The 20,475-nt window shown below is 33.9% G+C and overlaps 2 protein-coding genes across 3 annotated transcripts in view; one reads left to right on the forward strand and one right to left on the reverse strand.

Annotated features, from left to right (window-relative positions):
- The first annotated feature begins 1,056 nt into the window (after positions 1-1,056).
- Positions 1,057-20,475, forward strand: part of LOC134841641 (dnaJ homolog subfamily C member 13-like) — a 554,774-nt gene continuing 535,355 nt past the window's right edge. For both annotated transcript variants that reach the window (XM_063857677.1, XM_063857685.1), the window contains exon 1: positions 1,057-1,061. The gene's annotated coding sequence lies outside the window, so the exon portion shown is untranslated. The remainder of the gene's footprint in view (positions 1,062-20,475) is intronic.
- LOC134855790 (sequestosome-1-like) lies at positions 3,839-6,216 on the reverse strand. Its single transcript, XM_063872253.1, has 3 exons — positions 5,984-6,216; positions 5,063-5,298; positions 3,839-4,379 (listed from the first exon to the last, which is right to left on the reverse strand). Exons 1-3 carry the CDS (start codon positions 6,124-6,126, stop codon positions 4,129-4,131), a joined length of 630 nt encoding a protein of 209 aa, XP_063728323.1. The 5' UTR covers positions 6,127-6,216; the 3' UTR covers positions 3,839-4,128.

The following is a 20,475-nucleotide window of genomic DNA, read 5'->3' on the forward strand; positions in this document are numbered from 1 at the left end:
GGTTTATTGAGCAGCAGTAATAACATTAAAAAAATTAAATGAAATAAAATAAAATGATTTTTTTTTCTAAAATTTGAAATTTTTTATAAAAACCATCCCCCCACACGCCATATAACGTACAAAAAGATAGATTTCATTCCGTGTAACAAATCAATTATGGCAAATAGGCTTCGTTCAACCAATTTGGAACGATTTATAAGACGGATTAAATCTCCGCTTACGCGTTAATAGCGCGAATTATATCGCTCGTTAATTGTCCCAAATTAGTCAAGATGGCCAAAATGGCAATCTTCAATCCCTCATAACTTTACGAAAAACAATCACAGGTGATATATTTTTCAATTTTAAGCTCAGGACAACAATACCTTTTGAATGATATAAAAAAGTTCCGTCAAAATTGGCTAGTTAAAAAGTCGAAATTTGTCTGAAAAAAAACCCACCCCGAGCACAAATATTCCGTTACTTTTGTATCGAAGGTCGGAATAATAAAAAGGAACCACGCACAAGCAAGCGATTCAAATTGAGAGGAACAAAAACAGAAAAAAAAAGTTTCAAAAACACTTGAGGTCTATACTGTACAAATAGCGCATAAATAATTTTCTGCGCTATTTGTACAGCATCCGGCAATTCTTGTTAGTATGTGTAATTGACGTATGGAGAATGAAAGCTATAAGCAAAATAAGTGTAATCTAGTATGTTACAAGATCCAGTTTAGAGTTGCCCATGACTTTTGCTCTTGGCACGGATTGCTCAAATTGTCGATTTCTTTTTGTTTTGATTTGACTCGATAATAAACAACAAGACTGCTCGTATCAAGGCGAAGCCCTGAATGTCCCGACTGCCTTTTATGGTCTATGGAGCAGTAATAGCAAGAAAAAATTATTTGTAATAAAAATAAAATGATTTTTTTTTATTTGAGATTTGTTGCGAAAATCATCCCCCCACACGCTATTTTAAGTACAAAGTGATAAGTTTTGCTCCTAATAACAAATCAATTATGGCAAATAAGATTCTTTCAACAAATATGACAAATATGGAACAATTTCATTGACTTATTAAATCTCCGCTTACGCGCTAATAGCGCAAATTATATCGCGCTTTATCGTCCCAAATTGGCCAAAATGGCAAACTTTAACCCCCATAACTTTACGAAAACTAATCACAGTTGAAATATCTTTTCAAATTTAAGCTCAAGACAACAATACCTTTTGAATGATATTTAAAAAAAGTTCCGTCAAAAATGGCTAGTTAAAAAGTCGAAATTTGTCTGAAGAAAAAAAAAGCCCACCCCGACTGCAAATATTCCGTTACTTTTGTTACGAAAGTCGGAACAATAAGTGTAGTTTTTGCGGCTCGCAGTAGATCTATGAAAAGTTATCCAGCCTGTTTCAGCGTAATTCGTTTATATTATTTCCACACATTCCAGACTTTGGTATTTTGTTGAGCGAAGCTCTCTTTTTGCGACTCAGGGTCGCTTTATGCAACTAGAACTTTCACGTTGTGTTGCAGCCGAAATCTGTCATATTTCACCATTGCGGAAGATTGTTAACCTTTACAGAAAAAACATGGGATTTTTGGTACTGTTAGGGCCGTAAAAATATTTTAAATTGCGAATCATTCAATTTCAGGAAAATCTCAGACTATTCTTCCGAAATTTTATTATATGACCACACACTAATTGTATGACTACCATTTTTTCAAATCAGCACTCCCGGGTTTTTTCATCCCCGAGTTGACCTCCGTTGTGTTGCAGCCGAAATTGGTCATATTTCACCATTGCGCAAGATTGTTAACCTTTACAGAAAAAACATGGGATTTTTCGTACTGTTAGGGCCGTAAAATTATTTTAAATTGCTAATCATTCAATTTCAGGCAAATCTCATACTATTCTTCCGAAATTTTATTATATGACCACACTAATTGTATGACTATCATTTTTTCAAATCAGCACTCCCGGGTCTTTTCATCCCCGAGTTGACCTCCGTAGACAAAAAAAGCTCATCAAACAATTGCATTCACAGAGTCTATGGAAAAAAATGCTTATCAAACAATATCCAAGCATTTTTCAACCAGAATTAAAGCTTCCAAAAAGACCTGAAAATAGTTTTTAGGGTATTTTAAACTTATTTACGTCATTTTTGTATAAAGTTAGCTTTTTTCAGACAAAAAATTTGTGGAAAAAAAGCTTATCAAAGCTACAATTTTTTCATGAAAATATCAAAAAAGCAACTTTCCACCAAAACTTAAGCTTCAAAGATAGTCCTAGAAAATGTTTCAAGGTATTTCAATCTTAAAAACATCGTTTGTCTTAAGAATGAGATTTTTTCTAACAAAACAAAAAAAGTTCAGCAAAAAAACAATTATCATACAATTTTCCTTTTTGTATTTTTGACTTATTTTGTAATTTTCATTTGTGACATTTATATGGTTCAGAGTTGTGCGTAAAAAATGGTCTATATATACTTTCTATTTATGGTGTCTATATATGGTGTCTTTATATGGTCTATAGTTGTGTTACTGTTGTGACTCTTGCTTTTGGAAAAGATGCAGGTAACAGGTTTTCAAGAACTGCTGCCTCGCCCTCAAACAAAAAGCAGAGATCGCGCTATCTAGTCACCGGCCTGTCAGTTTTGTAAGACTCAAACCTCTTTTTTAAGACCTCTCTGTTAATATAAGTACTAGTTTATCCGATTCTCAGGCTAGTTTCCCCGTGTTCATGGTATTAAGATACTTGGTTTCAAGTAAGTTTCAAATTTTTAGAGTGCAAAATTCCCATGTATGAGCCTAGGTAAATATAAATTCTGTTTGACTTTGTTGAGGTTTTGTTCAAACAACATATCGATTATTGGCAGAAATTAAAGTAAAAATCATATTTGTAAACTTTTTGCTTTCATATTCAGATGTTTAAAAAAATTTTTACTGCCATTTATAAATTTGAGTGAAAAAAAATATGACCAATTGAATTTGGTCTCAGATCAATTTAAAACGATTATGAGTGCTGATAATTTGCCACGAACAAATATTCGCGCATCTAAACTATCAAATTTTTATTCAGGCAACGTTGCCAGTTGCATTTTAGCGAAGTGCAAGCATAATTTCCAGTTCGATACCAATACGCTGTCAATTTTTGTAAAATTGGTCTGAAATAGAAATAAAATCACCTCAGGCATATGGGTTGACCAAATCTTCTTATCATACAACTTCCATCCATGAAAACTTCTTACCATACAGTTGCCTACTTACAAAAACTCTATGAAATCTCTATGACAACGATTTTTCCATTTCTGAAAGTTGTATGACAAGCATTTTCCCTTGAGCCAAAACATTTAATTTTTCGGTCTTAACTTATTTTTTGAAAATTTTGGGTTGTATTAGTAAACACCTTGGCTTACTCAAAGCTAGAGTCAACAAAAGTTAGACGGTCTCGCATTTACAATGCATGAGAAATTATTTGATTTGTTTTAGAGCTGTCTTACACAAACGTTATAACGAAAGTAACGTATTTTCAAGTTTTGGCGAAACTTTTCAAAGACGAAAACGTCGGAACAATGATTGCCAGTAGCGGAACAATGATTTGCACTCAGGAATTCGACCACCTGCCGACCCAAAAGGTCCCCCCTTTGTACTACTTTGAGATATCCATTTTTGGCTGACTGACCTTAAAAGTTTTTTAAAGGCGCCTTGGGCGCCAATCTATACTAATTTTGAGGGGGAGCGCGCGCCAAAAAACGCGGTTCTTTGGTCGAAATTTTCCAAAAAAAAAGCGTAAAAACGCTATTTTTGGCCTGTTTTTCAAAACTTTGCCTGCGGCGCAGAATCTTTGGCTAAAACAGGGTCTTTAAGGGTCTTTATAGTGGTTTGGCAGAGCTCAGAAAACCAATTTGGTCGACCGAAAAAAGGGTCCGCGCCTCATGATTGCATATTCATCGTAATTAGAAACTATCCTCATTTCAGTCAAGTTTTTCCCCTAATTCATCTAAATGAAACAAAAATAGAGCGGGGTTGCTTAAAACAAAAACATATTCTCATGTTCCAATAAGTATTCAAGCGTGTATATCAGCGTTTTCGGGTTTCCACATTTCCAACTTGTATCATTCCTGATGAGAACTTTTCACATTTCACGAATATTCATTTGAGCAGTAATTCGTTTCCCGTGAATGTTTCCCTCCCTTCATTTCGCTGTGGGTAAGGGTCATCAGTGATCAAGAACCCGACCTTCCAGAACTCATGATGGGAGTGGTTGCCTCTGACTTTACAATCCATGCATAAATCGACATTGGGACACGTTTTGCACTTGAATCTTGCCCCACTTATCCTGTCGAATTTGCAGGAGTCGCAGACCACGAATCCATGGTAGAGAGAGACAGCTGTCGGTGCTTCTGTCAAGAAAAAATAGTATGGTGACACGTTTTTAGCCTCAAAACAAATTAGAAGCGCTATAAATGAATTGGAAGGGTACTTTTACGCAATTAATAAGAAATGGACGTGTTCCATTACTTTTTTAGAAGGAAAAACAAGAAAAATTGAAAATATACTTCGTAAATATAAACAAAAAAACAATTCATATACTTTGAAAAGCATTCGGAAAACTGAGCTAGTTTCAATCTTCATGCTATGATAAATAGCGGAGGTTTGTTGTTACTTTAACCTATTTTTTTTGTTCAAAAAACAAAGAAAATGAAGAATATCTATGCTTGGGGTAATTTTTTCAGTCAGTTGAACTTTGATGATCGAAACAATAATTTTTAACGAGTTTTTTTTCTATACCCTAATGCAGATATTGGCCGCTCAAATTTAAAAAGACTTGTTACGAGAAATCTATAATCTTACGGTTCTTTATCTTAAAGGTTGAATTATACGCATCAGCTCATGTTTTTACGTTCAAATCACATTCAGGGGTGGATTTTGGTGGATTTATTTTTTTTTTTTGGGGGGGGGGGGGGTTCGAGAAAAACCTAAAACCGACTATTTACATTTATCGGCAAAAATTTAGTGAAAAATTACGCTTAGATAGCATTGATGGGCAACGAAAGAAGAGCGTCAAAACTTTATTTGGACTTACCCTGTGCAAAACACAAAAAATTATCCTCGTCGGCTGACTTGATCAGAAGATCCGACAGCTTGGATAGTTCGTCTCTTTGTATGTAAATTGACAGCACTTTTCCTTCTGTTTGTTTCTCAATATTTTGAAGTTCTTGGTAGGAGTCGAAGTCTATTAGGTCGCCGTCTCTGTCTTTCCAACGAAGGCGAACACCCGCGTTTGGGTACATCACTCGGAATTTGTCGACAACCTTTTGCCTGGTTGTTGAAATGATGTTTTCCAGCAAGGGAGTTTTCTAACTTTAGTACTCTGTTGACAGCTACCTTTAAGTACCACCAGGGGCGGATCTAGGATTTTCTCGAGGGGGGGGGGGCGGATTTTCAAAAAAATTTCCACAATTTTGACGACCTTTTTTTTTTAGGTCGACCAATTAAATTGATTTTTCGAGCTCTCCCAAAGCACTGTTTCACCCGTATTTTGTCTAAATTTTCTGCGCCGCAGGCAAATTTTTGAAAAAAACAGTCAAAAAAGCCGTTTTTGGGCACTTTTTGAAAAATTTTGACAAAAATCGCGTTTTTTTGGCGCGCGCTCCCCCTCAAAGTTAGTATATATTGGCGCCGAGAAAAGTTTTAGGGTCGGTCTGCCAAAAATGGATTTCTGAAAAAGTATCAAAGGGGGGACCCTTTGGGTCGGCAGGGGGTCGAATCCCTGAGGGGGTGGGAGGGAAGGGCGTCCGCAAATTTTTGAATTAGCTCAAGCTTTTAGCTCTCCCAGTCTGATTTCTTACAGTAACGTTCCTGCCCTGAACAAAAACTTTTATACTTCTTGATCAATAATTTCTTGATGGATGAACAAAAAAATCACACTTCTGGGCAATCGGGTAAAAGGCAATAAAATCAATACAATTGGAAAATGCAGGAAAACAGCAAAAGGTGAACTCGCCTGAACTCCTCGAAGTCCGAAAGGTAGTTCCGGTGGATCTCAAATTGTCTCACTTCCGACTCAAAGAACGCTTTAACTGTTATATAGTTGTTAATTATTGTCGGCTCATTCGTGCTTGATTGTTTCGAAGTGGATGGCATCATAAAAATGTTAGCTGTATTTCAACAATATTTTTCTCGTCAATAGTTAATAATACCATAATTTACATTTGCATTTAAGATATTTTACAAGCAGTCAATTGCCTTTGAATTTGTTTATTAATCAACAATGAAACAAATTGATTCGAATACTGCTACGTGGTTTCATCTTTGGTTTGTAGACAAGAAATAGTTCCAATGAACATAAGACAAAATGTCGAAATAATTAATATTTCTTTTCACCTAACACGAGTATCCACCCGGGTCGAGGTGCTCACTCTATGTTTTGACCGTCTCGGCTAAAATTTGTGTGCTCGATTTTGTTCGGCTGAAGTCATATATATTTCAACCTTCTAGGTCGATTTGAGCTATGTTTCGAATCTCCACCGCAAAATTATGCGCGACCTTGCTCATTAGAACTCAGGCATGTTAGGTTTCTAAGGAGAAATAATGTCAAAACGGTCGCTTTAATTTTGAACTAATTCTTTCGTTTTTTTTTTCAGACTGCGTTTTTGCATTGCGCTTTCAAATAGCGTTTAGAAGGAGAATTGAATTAAACTTCAACAGAATTTAAGAAAAAGAATCCAGTTTTCTTTGTGATTCTTACCATTTTTCACCCGATTTATTTGATAACTGTGAGGGGATGCTGTGAGGGACTTTAGTTTAGCACCTGACCAGAGGGCAGTTCTGGACGAAGAGTTGAAGCAGTTGCTTCTGAGTGTGGATGATTTCAACACAAGTGGACAACGCAGAAAGGTTTGATAAACTAATGACATATTGTGAGGAACTCAATGAGCGGTTGAGGGAACAGGAAAAGTATTCGGGAAAGGATTCTGTAGTCATACTTAATCCTCCTTTTGATGCAAAAGACGAAAAAAACTTGGCGCAAAACGTTATTTGGTTTTGTAAAAACACTTGCATGTTGATGTCATTGATAGTGATATGATTGCTCATCACGTGTTGCCTACTCGCAGGGAGTTGCACAATGGGTTGATGCCGAGTTGTATAGTGAAATTTAATAAGTTGAAGATTAAGATGATGTGTACCGCTATCGAAAATATTTGAAAAATGAGGATAAAAAAATGAGAGGAATCTTTGCAACATCTACATAAACGAGTGCTTACCACCTATAGAGGCTGCACTTAAAAACTTTGCTGACTCATTCAATTATGTGACTTCTACGAAAAACTGCAGTGTATCTGTTCTTTGCCCCGACAAAAAAGATGCAAGCAACAAAATAAGGACTCAGGTGATATCACCAAAAGATTTACTCGCTCTTGAAAAAAATCCGTCCTAAAAACCCAGAATCGGTACTCAAATGGGAGAATTTTTTCCACTGCTAACCGAAACATTGCTACCGTGATGAGAGACGAAAAATCGGCTAAGTTATTAGCCAACTTGTCGCCCGAGCAAAAAAAAACAAATAACAGAGTCCCTGTATCAAATTATTAGTTAGCGCATGTTAATTAGTAAGTGACGCTGTCGTGTTGCTGGTATTACGTTATCTTTATTGATATTAAAAACTAATTGTGTTTGAACTACAACAATCAGTGTTGTCGTGTAATCAGTGTAATCAACTTATCTTATAGATAATTTTTTCGTTACTTAAGCTTTCAACATGCTCAGTGGTTTTGGGCTATGTATGTTCGTTATATCGTATGATTGAAACAACTCATTTGTTAATGTTTATATTCCTTACTGACGTAATTTAATTTTAAAAAAACATATTAAATTGAACTATACTGATATGTCAAAGAGTTTCCATTGGTTTTGGATGAAAGTTAACATTGTTTTTATTTTCTTTTTTTAGTGAGCTTTCTATTAAAAACATTATGATAAGACATTGCGTGAAACAAGAAAAACTTGGGATGCTAACATCTTTCTTTCAGGTTCGAAATCTAATTTTTCATGATTGATTAGTCTAAAATGATACAAAAATTAACAACAAAAACAATGCATCACGAAAACAAACAGCAAAAAATTAAAATAAAATTGATTCAAACAGAATAAGAAATCGAGTTCAAAGCGATTTTCCGCTAAGCTCAAAAAAATTGATTTTGGCAATTAAGATTTAAATTAAAAAAAAACATAAAAATGAGCAAAAGGATTTTCCGCTGCGCTCTTCACATTCAAAGAGTTTACTTTTGTTTTTGTCAAAACTAAAAAAGCAAAAAGCCTCAAAAATGGCAAAAACTTTCACGAGATAGGATTACATAAGTAAATGGATGGAAGCTAAACTCTCTATCAAATGTGAAAACCGGGCTCAATCTTTATTTTTTTCTATATATTCAACTTCCTCGTTTTGTTGTTCAAGTGAAGCGATTTTCCGCTGATCTTGAAATAAACGCAAAGAGTATAAATCTTATAAAAATGTTTACCTACGTTATAAGTAAATGTTGAAGATGGTGAAACAATTTCCGCTCTTCTATCCCTTTAATCAATTTAACAATTTCACTTCTAACCAAAAAAGAAAAAATACCTATTGTAGGTTTTAACAAACACTATGCTTCTTACTGAAACATTGTCCGTTGAAATTATCTAACTATACCTCTGTAATTAGTGAAGTTTCCAAAAGTAATTTCCGCTTTCAAATTCATCTCTTATCTGTAGAATTGATCTTTTATCTCAATTTAAGTTTTAAAATCAAGTAGATTGAAGCATGCACTGCTCATATATCTGATTTTCCTTTCTCTTGGTTTTTAAATCTAAAACGAAAACAAAATTTTTTTTATCTTTCTCATGCAGTTCTGAACACAGACAAAACATAGGACGCTTTTTCTACAAATTAACCATTTAAAATTTCTTGCGAAAAAAATTTAAAATAATAACGTAAGACATTTCTGGAAAATTGGCCAACGATTTAAACCAAACTAAACCGAAAGGATTTTTCAGCAAAATTTACAATCTCTTTGATCATATTATGACGAATTGGATATGGTGCTTCAGCAACAAAACTTGAAGCCTTTTTTGTTGTTCTATCAGAAACTTGGCTTATGGACATATCTAATCTTCATATTTTTTTGCCAAAATGACTTCTAGCACATAGCTACATGTAATAAAACCAAAAGCAGGCGTGGAGGAGTAGCAATTCATTCTAGGAAAGGAAACGTTTTAAGGATCTTGAAAAGTAGAGCCTCAAAATTAAACCAAATTTTTAGGGTCTCGACGACCTGTAACAAACAGTAATTGATTCTAACTGCAATTTACAAGTCGCTCACTGCAAAACATGTAAATTTCATAGAAATTTTATTGACCAATATGTTTGAAAAAAATTGACACAAATGATGAACATATAATAAGTGGAGATTTACCTGTTGTTACACAAGATAGCACGCAACTCCTTGAAAAATTGAATGGCTTGATTTTAATCTGATATCTGGGCCAAATGACAGCACGCGTGTTACAAAGAATTCTCGAACGACCATAGATTTGGCTTTTGCAAATTTTCCATGCATCACTAGATTTATTGAACAAGCAATCTTTGATCCTTATGGTGTTGGAGTTGACTTTAACATTGGACTCATAAAAAAATATGAAAAGGAAGATTAGTACGGTAGAACTGCAAAGCAGAAATTCAAATTTGAGTTCAACTGGTTTTTACAAAAAAAATAATAAAAATTGGGTTCGAAGATAGTGCAATTGGATGCAAAGTTGCCATTGTCACAAAAAACAAAAAAAAATTTAAAAAAAGCTAAATAACAAATGATTTCAAAACTGCGAGTGCTAAAAAACACAAATTACTAAAAGCTAACAAAATCAGAGTACTCTAGATGCAAAGTAAAAACTGAGACAGCAAACTATTAAAGTCAAAAAAAAAATTTCTTACGATGGCCTATCTTTGAAATCACTGGACAACCCAATAAATGTTTTGATTATGTGAACAAAGCTGAGGGCAAAATTCAGAAAAAAACTTCATTTACCGAAAAAAATCATATAACTGCAGAAGAATTGAACAACCATTTCGTCACAATCAGTTCAGAGTTGTAATCTGAGTTTCAAAACAGAGCAATTTTTCAAAAATTATTGCAAATAAGAGTTCTTTCTTCCCGTCACAAATTGACGAACAGAAAGTTTATGACTCGATAAAGGAACAGCCCAACGAAATGTCTGAACATGACATGGGTCTGTCAAAGTACCTAATCAAAAAAATAACCCTAACATAACAGCTCATTTGACCAATATTTTCCACCAGATAATTAGAGAACATTTGTCCCCGTTGTTTTAAATCAGCTAAAGTAGTTCCTATTTTGAAAGGAGGAGACAAGTCACTTCCATGCAATTATGGACCTATTTCTTTAATTCGTGTTACAAGAAAAATTTTTGAAAACCCATTATCGAAACAAATAATTATTTTTTCAATAAGTTCGACGTGTTAAGTAAAAAACTGTTTGGATTTCGCAACAAACGCTCTTCTACAATTGTTGCTATTGTGGAAATTTGGAGGTTTTTATTGAAAGCAAAAATGCTGATGAATTGACGTACTGCACACTCTTAAATCTATCTAAAGCTTTCGATACTGTTGATCATAACAGCCATATTCATAATTGTCACCTTTACGGGCTGAGAGGCGTTCCTCTTAATTTACTGAAATCCTACCTCAGCAATAGAAACCATTATGTCTTTCAGTCGAACAATTGTTCAACAACAGAGAATCTTCATTGTGGGTTACCTCAAAGTTTTGTTTTTGGTCCCCTGCTTTTTCCTAATTATATCAATGATTTTCTTAATATACCACAGCACAGCGAATGTATTTTTTATGCGGATGACACTAATGTTTTTAGAACACTCAATGAAACTAAAGAACTTAAAACAGACTCGGAATTGATATCCAAATGAATGGAAATAATGAACTTGCAACAAACAAAGGAAAAACACAAAAATTGATTACTAATTGAACAAAAAAATTTAAAAGTTTTACCTGGCACCAACACACGATAGGACTAAAAAATGCAGTTAAATACCTGGGACTAATTTTGGATCAAAACAAATATTTTGAATCTCTAAGAAAAAAAATGCAACCGAGTCATATCCATTTTTTTATCAAACGAGACCGTTTCTCAGCTCATCTGTTCTCATTAGAAATTAAAAGCTGTATATACAACCAATTTATCGTTTTGGTGTATTAGTACACGGAGTTGCCAATAAAACCACTTTAAAAAATCTACAAGTACAAAAAACTTTTTTATTCGAATTGCGTTTCGCCTCAAAAAACACAAGAAGTAAGGACTATAAGAAAAACGCAGGGAATTTGCTCAATCAATGAATTACACGCATACGAGTTGCTGAAACTACTTTCTAAAGTAATAAGACGAGAGCAAAAAAAGACAACGTGAACAATTTTATTTCGAAACAAGGATTACACAAATTACTCGATACCACTAGCAGAATAAAATCACTAAAAACAAAAAAATTTCACGAGAAATAACACAAAATTTATCCCTCATAAGGACACTCTATATTTCTCTAATTGACCTTATGCATAAAACCGGAGATACTTATTTAATTGGTTGCGACTACTTCAACAAATGTTTTGGTAAAAAAAGTTTTGAATAGATAAATTTTTTAGATAACTGATTTGTAAAGCGAACACCCAAAAAACATCAGACTAATTGAAATAAAGCAAATAATATAAAAGATAATTTTCTGAAAATAGATATTTTTTTTGATACTTGTAAATTTTAATGTAAAATTATAGCAATTAGATGCAAGATAAAGCTTTTAAAAAAATTTGAATTTTTTTTTTTAAACCTATTATATTTATTCTGTATAACTGTCACTTAGATTAAACAATCAGGTCCATATGAGAAAGTACTTAATAGAAAGTTCTCAGCGGCGTTTCAACAGATTGAATTGCTCACGTTGGTGCTCTATCAATGATAAGTTCTCTATACTGTTGGATTATTGCACTACAACATGAAATTAAACGATTATATACATACAGTGTTTTGGCAGTATACATAATGTGTGTTTTGACTGTACTGAGTGTATGTTTTTAATTTGTGCTCGTGTTGACTATACTTTACAGTGGAATAGCCTTTGACGTCGAAACATAAAAATATAAGCCCATCGAGACTACCCAAGCACTGGGAAAATGTTCTTCTTTCCGCGTTTCATATCGTCCAGTTTCCAAGCAAACAAACTTTTAGGTTCATTTTTTGTCTCAAGAAAGCCCAAAATACAACAACATACAACGCGCACATAGACCAACGTGAACACAATTAAATCTACGCGTTACCTAGATTGAAAAGTAGTTAATGCGAATATTTATGGCCAAAAAACTCAACCCGCACCGGAGTTTCATGAATCATAATCGATCATAAGGGGAAATATATATTTTTTAAAATGTGTTCATTATAATCCACTATTGTTGAAAATTTAGACCATGAAGTCGATTATATTGTCATTAACATTGTTTTTTTTCTGTCAAAACACAACCCATATTCATTAAAAACTAGTATAAAAGATTATAATGGAGTTTCGCGTGCTCACCCCCCATCCCCCTTCATTGCGATTGTTATTAACCCCAGCCCCCCTCCCCCCATTGCGGTGGGGTGGGCTGGGGGTTGGCTAAACAGGGAGATGTGAACGAGGTGTTTTAAGCGGGGGTTATAACCATGGGGGTGTAAAAGAGAGGGAAGGGGCATGAAGGTGGAAGGGGGTCATATTCTGGAGGGACGGCAAGGGACATAAAATGGATCAGGTAGAGTAAATAAAGATCAGCCAAAAATGAAAAACTAAAAAAGTTACGGTAATTTTATTATCTGATGTAACGTTTATTCAGCCAAAAGCATCAGTTAAATATCGAAAATACTGCTGTGTGTAAAATTTTCAAAAACAAATTACAAAAAACATATGGATTATAATACATTATAATAGATTATAATCCATTATAATTGGTTATAATCGATTAAATTGGATTTTATTGGTATGAGAGAAAATTAAATTATAATTATTTTTAATCAATTATAATAGATTCTTTGTAAAATAAAAAAGAATGACAGAGAAAATCAATTATTATTCATGAAACTCCAGTACGGGAACCAATTAGCTGACACTAAAATACTTAACTATGACTAAAAAATACAAACTTTCGACTTTTCAGGACCTTAGAGGAGATCAGAGGAGATCAATACTTATAAACAAATCTAAAAATTCTGATGAGCAAAACTTTTATCTTACAATAAATCTCCTTACAGTCTCATAAAAAGATGAATTTTTTGTAGAAAAAAATTAATAGGAAATGAACTGATGAAAAGTTTTTAGAGAAAAAAAGCACGCAGTTTTTACAGTTTCTGGTATTTCTCGAATTCTGTGAGTTTTTTCTCAGATACTTAGCAGTACTTCACACCTGATACATGTTTTTTCTGCTGAAACATGATTTTTTTCAGACAAGGGACACATGCAAAAAGTGCAGGTCGGCTTGAAAATCTAAGATTTTAAAGTTATAATTGTAATTTGTTAACAAAGTTTCAAATGAAGTGGATTAAAAATATGTTCCTTTTTGAATAGTTAGTCAGAACATTTTGCAACCCAAAAAAGTTTTTTTTAAAATTGATCGTTGGGGAAACCTACATGCCTAAGGGAATGCAAAATCCTGCCAGTTTGAATTCCACTATGAACCGGTAATCTAATTTTCAACAGCACGACACTTCTAAATTCAGAAACTCTTGATCTCTTGGACGCGAAGATATTCTCGTTAGAACTAAAAGCGAGCAAAGCCAAGGTCGTGATTTTAAAGTTTCTGCTGCACAAAAACCAGTCAGCAAAAAAGGTCAAAAAAGATCAAAACAAAGCTCACAAACTTTTCACGCGCGGATTTATAAATGAGATTTTGACATTACATTACATTGACAAATGAGATATTACATTTTTTATGACATTGAATTCTGCTTTTAAATACGAAAATATATGGCAGTTCATTATTCTTTGTTGGTTTTTAATTTCTAATATTTACGGTTAATTTTTGCATGAAACGAAATGTTGTCAAAGAAACGACATGTTACAGGTTGCCAGCTATCCAAAACCGATCTACTTCAGGAACGATACGTGACCGAAATTTTGGACCCGCTTTCAAAGTACGAGCTCAAATACTAACGAAAAAATCTGGCCAGCATTGGAAGGACGAGCTACTCATTGGTATCAAGACAAAATTTCTCACATGGCAAACTCGGACAGAAGAGTATAAGGCGCGGTTACGTCAGCGCAACAATTGATCGCGTCAAATTACACATTTTCAGTGACAGCGCAGAAGAGATGTTTTGTGCTGCAGCCCTTCTTCGTGCCGGTGTAAAGGATTCAGCTTAAACAAAATATTATTGTTTTTTGGGAAAGCAAGAGTTGCTCTCATGAAAGCGCAGTCCATCCCGATTTTGAATTGCAGTCCAAGTTACATGTTAGCCGCTTGAAGGAAGATATCCTGAAAATTCTAACCATTCCCTTATCAAACTCCAGTGGCTGAGCTCGGATAGTGAACAAAGTCTCAAAAGTATCAAAGACGTATCAAACACGTTTGAACGAACCAAACACGTTTGAACGAAGTCTCAAAAGTAAGACCGTGGACCAGTGATAACCCTGCCAATACGGGAACAATAGGAAACTCAGCAGTTGGCTTAGAAAAGACCAGCCGGGTGAACGGGTGAAGTAGCAGTTGGGTTAAAAGCGAGCAGCTGGGTGAAAAGGTGAAGTATTTTGAAAATTGTGAAAAACCTTTCATGCCGAGCATAAAAATAATTAAGAAAAACGCCTAACTGATCCCGCGTGCGACCTTAATGAGGGTTTTAAATTTGGAGAAGTCCTTCAATTTTGCAAACGTTTGCAAAAACCAAAAAACAACCGATCTTATTTGCATGGGAAAAGGTCATCTCTGTTTGTAGACTACATCGGGTGGTTACTTCATTTCCCAGGCTAAGACCGAAATACCGGCACTAACGCAAAAAAATCAAAAAAACGGAGGATCCGGCTAAATTCGAAACCGACAAACAAAGGCTCTTGTAGCTTACACATATATCAATTTTTGAGGCAGAATATTTACTCATGTCCAGCGACAGACCTGTCAAAAACTCGAGCTCAAAAAGCACCGTTTTTTGATCCTGCATGCATAATTTGTTCAATAAAAGAGAAATTGTCGCCAAGTTGAAACCTAATTCGACTCAAATCACCCATTAGTCGTTGATGAAAGACATTGTACATTGTTTTTGTAAAATTCATTGTATATGGAACCTACACTTGTCATCAGCACCCAGTTTTAGACTTTCTATCTATTAAATTTTTGCTCTTTGTTAAAATCCATCGTAGTCCCAGGCATTGCCTGTTGGAAACGCAAAGCCAAAACGGTGAAAACTATGATAGTAGGTCTTCCAGTTGAACGGCTCCGTTACCGCCAGCCGTCTTTCACAAATTTTGAGATTGATTTTTTTGGGTCTTGTTACGTCTCAATCAGGAGGAGTTCTGAAAATCAATCGAGCTTCATGTTTACATGAAAGGCCACGAGGGTTGTATACTGTGAAATTGTCTCATCCACCGATACGAGTTCATGTTGAATGGAAAGCTAAAGTTTCAATGCCCGTCGCGGCAATCTATCTGTCATTTGGTGAGATAATTGTACCAATTTTCTTGGAGCCCGAAAAGAACAAATGATTTTTATTCACTCCTGCAACCCCCTATTGTGGTGTTTCAAGGGAAAGACTCGTTGTGAGAGAAAATTCTACGCACTAATCGGAAACAGGGAACTTTCTCATGAAGTTCTTGAACCATGTTTTTGTCTTGTCAAAAGCTTACTGAACGCTTGCTCTGTAAATCAGCAAGTGCAAGTCCGGATGATTTTGAGGTTTTTTGTAAGGCAAAATGGTACTAGCTTCCCTTCCCTCTCTTTTCAGGAGCACTGCGACCATCAGAATTAAAATATACGACCGCAAAGCTACGCCAACACTTTTTGGCGCCGTTAAGATTTGTAGTTGAATTGTTTTTGTTTTTGAATACAATCAAAAGACATTGTTTAGGAACTAAAGCGTCGAATTGGATTTGTAACTTCATCACTGTAAAGCCATACCAAGGCAACCTGTAGAACATTTTCCTTGGTCTCTACCAACCTGATTCTGACAATGCATCCGTTGCAATTGTAAGTGCCACAAATTGTTAGGGTCACACTTCTTAGCAGATCATCAAAAAGATTCAAACTGCAAAAAACTGATTTTTCATCGTTTTTATCACGTTGATGAACAAACTATTATTGAAAAGGGACAGCAATTCCAAACCTAGTAACCACCTCGACTGAAGCTTTTAAGGAATCCAATGTTTTGAATTAGAAATTTTCAAGAAGGGGATAGAGCAATCAGTTAATTTAATTTTTGTCTGGTAATCTATGACCAGGCTAAGACTTTCAAATCCTGTGACTTTCAAAGTTTGTGGGCAATGCTGTTCTATTACGCTACTCCTGCAAAATTCATTGTTTTAGGACCTGTCGCTATCAAATGTGGATGGCCATTTTACGTAATGGTTGCTGTAAAATCGGAAGACGTTTGTCGGGTTGACCACTACCGAACAAATCTGCTGATCATATAGCTCTATTCAAAGAATTTCATGCATGAGTTTTATGGGAAAATGCCTATCATACAATTCTTTTATATGAAAAAAGTATGATGGAAATTTTTCCTCTTCTTTTTTTTCTTCCAAAGTGGGATCAAATTAGCATCTTCAGCCCCAGTTAGACTAAGTTAAGATCTTCCACCCCAGTATTTAGTTCAGATTAAATTTGCTTAGCGCTGTACAGAAAATGCCAGATTCGAATTTGAAACCATGGCAACATCCCCGTAAATTGTTAATTTTGTCTTTTTACGAAAATTCAAATGAGCTTACAATGGGTTTGAGTCGAATGAGCATATAATCGTCATCAAAAATTTAATTTTTTTCGACAAAATTTTTTTATCATACTATTACAACTTATGAACGTTGTATGATGAACATTTTTTCAATTTTTCACGTTCTCTTTTTAACCGCTAAAGCAGTTTTATGAAAAAAAAACATTTCTCAACATTATTTTTGCATGCAAAACTTTCAATTTTTTGTATATAACGTAGTCCACGCACAATTTTAAACATAAAAAAATCAAATGTCACAATTCAGGTTTACAATTTTCGGTTTTACAAAATATCTAACCTAAATCTGTTCAAAAAACCGGCCACGGTTCTCAAACTCTAAGATACAGAGACCTGCCCATATAGAAAAAGTTGCATTGCTATTTTTTCTCATTTGAGAAAAACATAATTTTGTGTTTAAAGTTGCAACATACGTAAACAGCGATACAGGAACATATACAGCGAGCGTTGAAAAAATACTAGTCATGTTTTTTTCATAAAATTATTTTTAAATCTCCGGAGTTGTTTGAATTTGCATGATAAGCATTTTTTCCGTGGCACGGAACTATATGACAAGCCTTTTTTGTCATCCCGGGTTTTCATACGTTGGCAGGAAAAAAAGCTAATAATTGAAAACGTTATTGATTAACTTTTTGGTTCCCTCTTAATCATTTCTGTTTTCCAAACTTTTATTTTTGTAATCTTTACCGCCCTACCAATTTTTCATCCTGCTTGTGAGTTTTATGATACTCCCATGAAACTATTTTGACTAGCCCAATTCCTTTGAATGTTATCTTATTTGACAGATGGATTGCTTATGCAAATTGTCCCGGTTTGACCTTCACTCAAGCTAGTATAAAATTTTACAAACGAAACTAATGAGAATACACTGGTCATATAATTTCATACTATGTTTTCAACAAAGACTTTGTAAACACCAAAAAAGTGTTGACTAAATTGAGGATGTTGAAACTTGAGAAAATTGATAACACCTTTTTAATGAAAAAATGCTAGTCATACAATTTCATACTATCACAATAGCGTGACCTGCATTTTTTTCAAAAAATCAAAAACTACGAAAAAAATTTTAAGTCTTTTTCAGTTTTAAAAAGATTTTTCGGCAAAAACAAACAGATTTGGAAAAGAAAGCCTGCAAAATTGGAACTTTGTGTCTATTAACTAGTACAGCTACAGTCTTTTTGCACAAAAATAACAACAAATCAGTGTATGTTTTGTTTAAAACCAGAATTTTTCTGTTATGAAAATTAAGACAAATTCAAAATCTGTCAAAAAACAGGCCGCAATTTTCAAAAGTTCAAACTTTCTGAAAAAAAAGAAGCTTTTAGGCCAAATACGCAAAAAAAATTCCAAACACATTCTCACACTGCGAACAAAGGCTAGACGTAGAGATATCAGACAAGTCTCTGGATGTGTTAAATACTAATAACACAAGTGTAAAATTTTATGACTAGCGTTTTTTGTCATCCAGGGTGGACATTAAATCAACTTAACTGGTTTCTTTTAATTTTGTATCGGCTTTCCAGTACCCGCATCCAAGTTTAGGCGTAAGTAATCGATTATAACGGAATATTATGTTTTTTATTTGACAATTATAAATGATTATAATAAACAAAATTAGGTTTTGAAAGTATTATTTAATCGTGATTTTTTCCAAGAGATTATAATCTCACATAATCATCGACTATAATTGATCATTATTCATGCAAAACACTCTTTAAATCAATTATAATCGGTTGTTATCTCTTATTTTGCAAAAAATTATCACATCAAAATATTTTTTTTTGCATTCAATGGGGTAAAATTTTTTGTCAATAACAAAACCTATAAAAGGGTGATGTCTTGTCACACTTTGCTTCATCTGAACATAAGTTTTACCAAGAAACAAAAGTTTCCTAGAGATCCCTTCATTTTAGATGAAGAGTTCCCGCGGTAGGTGAAAAGTAACTCTTCCAAATATATCATGAAACTAAAGCAATTTTCTGATATTTTGATGGTTAAAAAAACAAAAACTTGCAATATAAAACAACTCTAATCAAGAAGAAACCGCCCTACCGCCCTAATATTTAGCGCCCTACCAATTTTTCATCCTGCTTGTGAATTTTATGATACTCCCATGAAACTATTTGTGACTAGCCCAATTCCTTTGAATGTTATCACATTTGACAGATGGACTGCTTATGCAAATTGTCCCGGTTTGACCTTCACTCAAGCTAGTATAAAATTTTACAAACGAAACTAATGAGAATACACTAGTCATATATTTTCATACTATGTTTTCAACAAAGACTTTGTAAAAACCAAAAAAGTGTTGACTAAATTGAGGATGTTGAAACTTGAGAAAATTGATAACACCTTTTTAATGAAAAAATGCTAGTCATACAATTTCATACTATCACAATAGCGTGACTTGCATTTTTTTCAAAAAATCAAAAACTACGAAAAAAATTTTAAGTCTTTTTCAGTTTTAAAAAGATTTTTCGGCAAAAACAAACAGATTTGGAAAAGAAAGCCTGCAAAATTGGAACTTTGTGTCTATTACCTAGTACAGCTACAGTCTTTTTGCACAAAAATAACAACAAATCAGTGTATGTTTTGTTTAAAACCAGAATTTTTCTGTTATGAAAATTAAGACAAATTCAAAATCTGTCAAAAAACAGGCCGCAATTTTCAAAAGTTCAAACTTTCTGAAAAAAAAGAAGCTTTTAGGCCAAATACGCAAAAAAAATTCCAAACACATTCTCACACTGCGAACAAAGGCTAGACGTAGAGATATCAGACAAGTCTCTGGATGTGTTAAATACTAATAACACAAGTGTAAAATTTTATGACTAGCGTTTTTTGTCATCCAGGGTGGACATTAAATCAACTTAACTGGTTTCTTTTAATTTTGTATCGGCTTTCCAGTACCCGCATCCAAGTTTAGGCGTAAGTAATCGATTATAACGGAATATTATGTTTTTTATTTGACAATTATAAATGATTATAATAAACAAAATTAGGTTTTGAAAGTATTATTTAATCGTGATTTTTTCCAAGAGATTATAATCTCACATAATCATCGACTATAATTGATCATTATTCATGCAAAACACTCTTTAAATCAATTATAATCGGTTGTTATCTCTTATTTTGCAAAAAATTATCACATCAAAATATTTTTTTTTGCATTCAATGGGGTAAAATTTTTTGTCAATAACAAAACCTATAAAAGGGTGATGTCTTGTCACACTTTGCTTCATCTGAACATAAGTTTTACCAAGAAACAAAAGTTTCCTAGAGATCCCTTCATTTTAGATGAAGAGTTCCCGCGGTAGGTGAAAAGTAACTCTTCCAAATATATCATGAAACTAAAGCAATTTTCTGATATTTTGATGGTTAAAAAAACAAAAACTTGCAATATAAAACAACTCTAATCAAGAAGAAACCGCCCTACCGCCCTAATTTTTAGCGCCCTACCAATTTTTCATCCTGCTTGTGAATT

The sequence above is a fragment of the Symsagittifera roscoffensis genome, chromosome 1, assembly GCF_963678635.1.
Source record: "Symsagittifera roscoffensis chromosome 1, txSymRosc1.1, whole genome shotgun sequence".
NCBI lineage: Eukaryota > Metazoa > Xenacoelomorpha > Acoela > Convolutidae > Symsagittifera > Symsagittifera roscoffensis.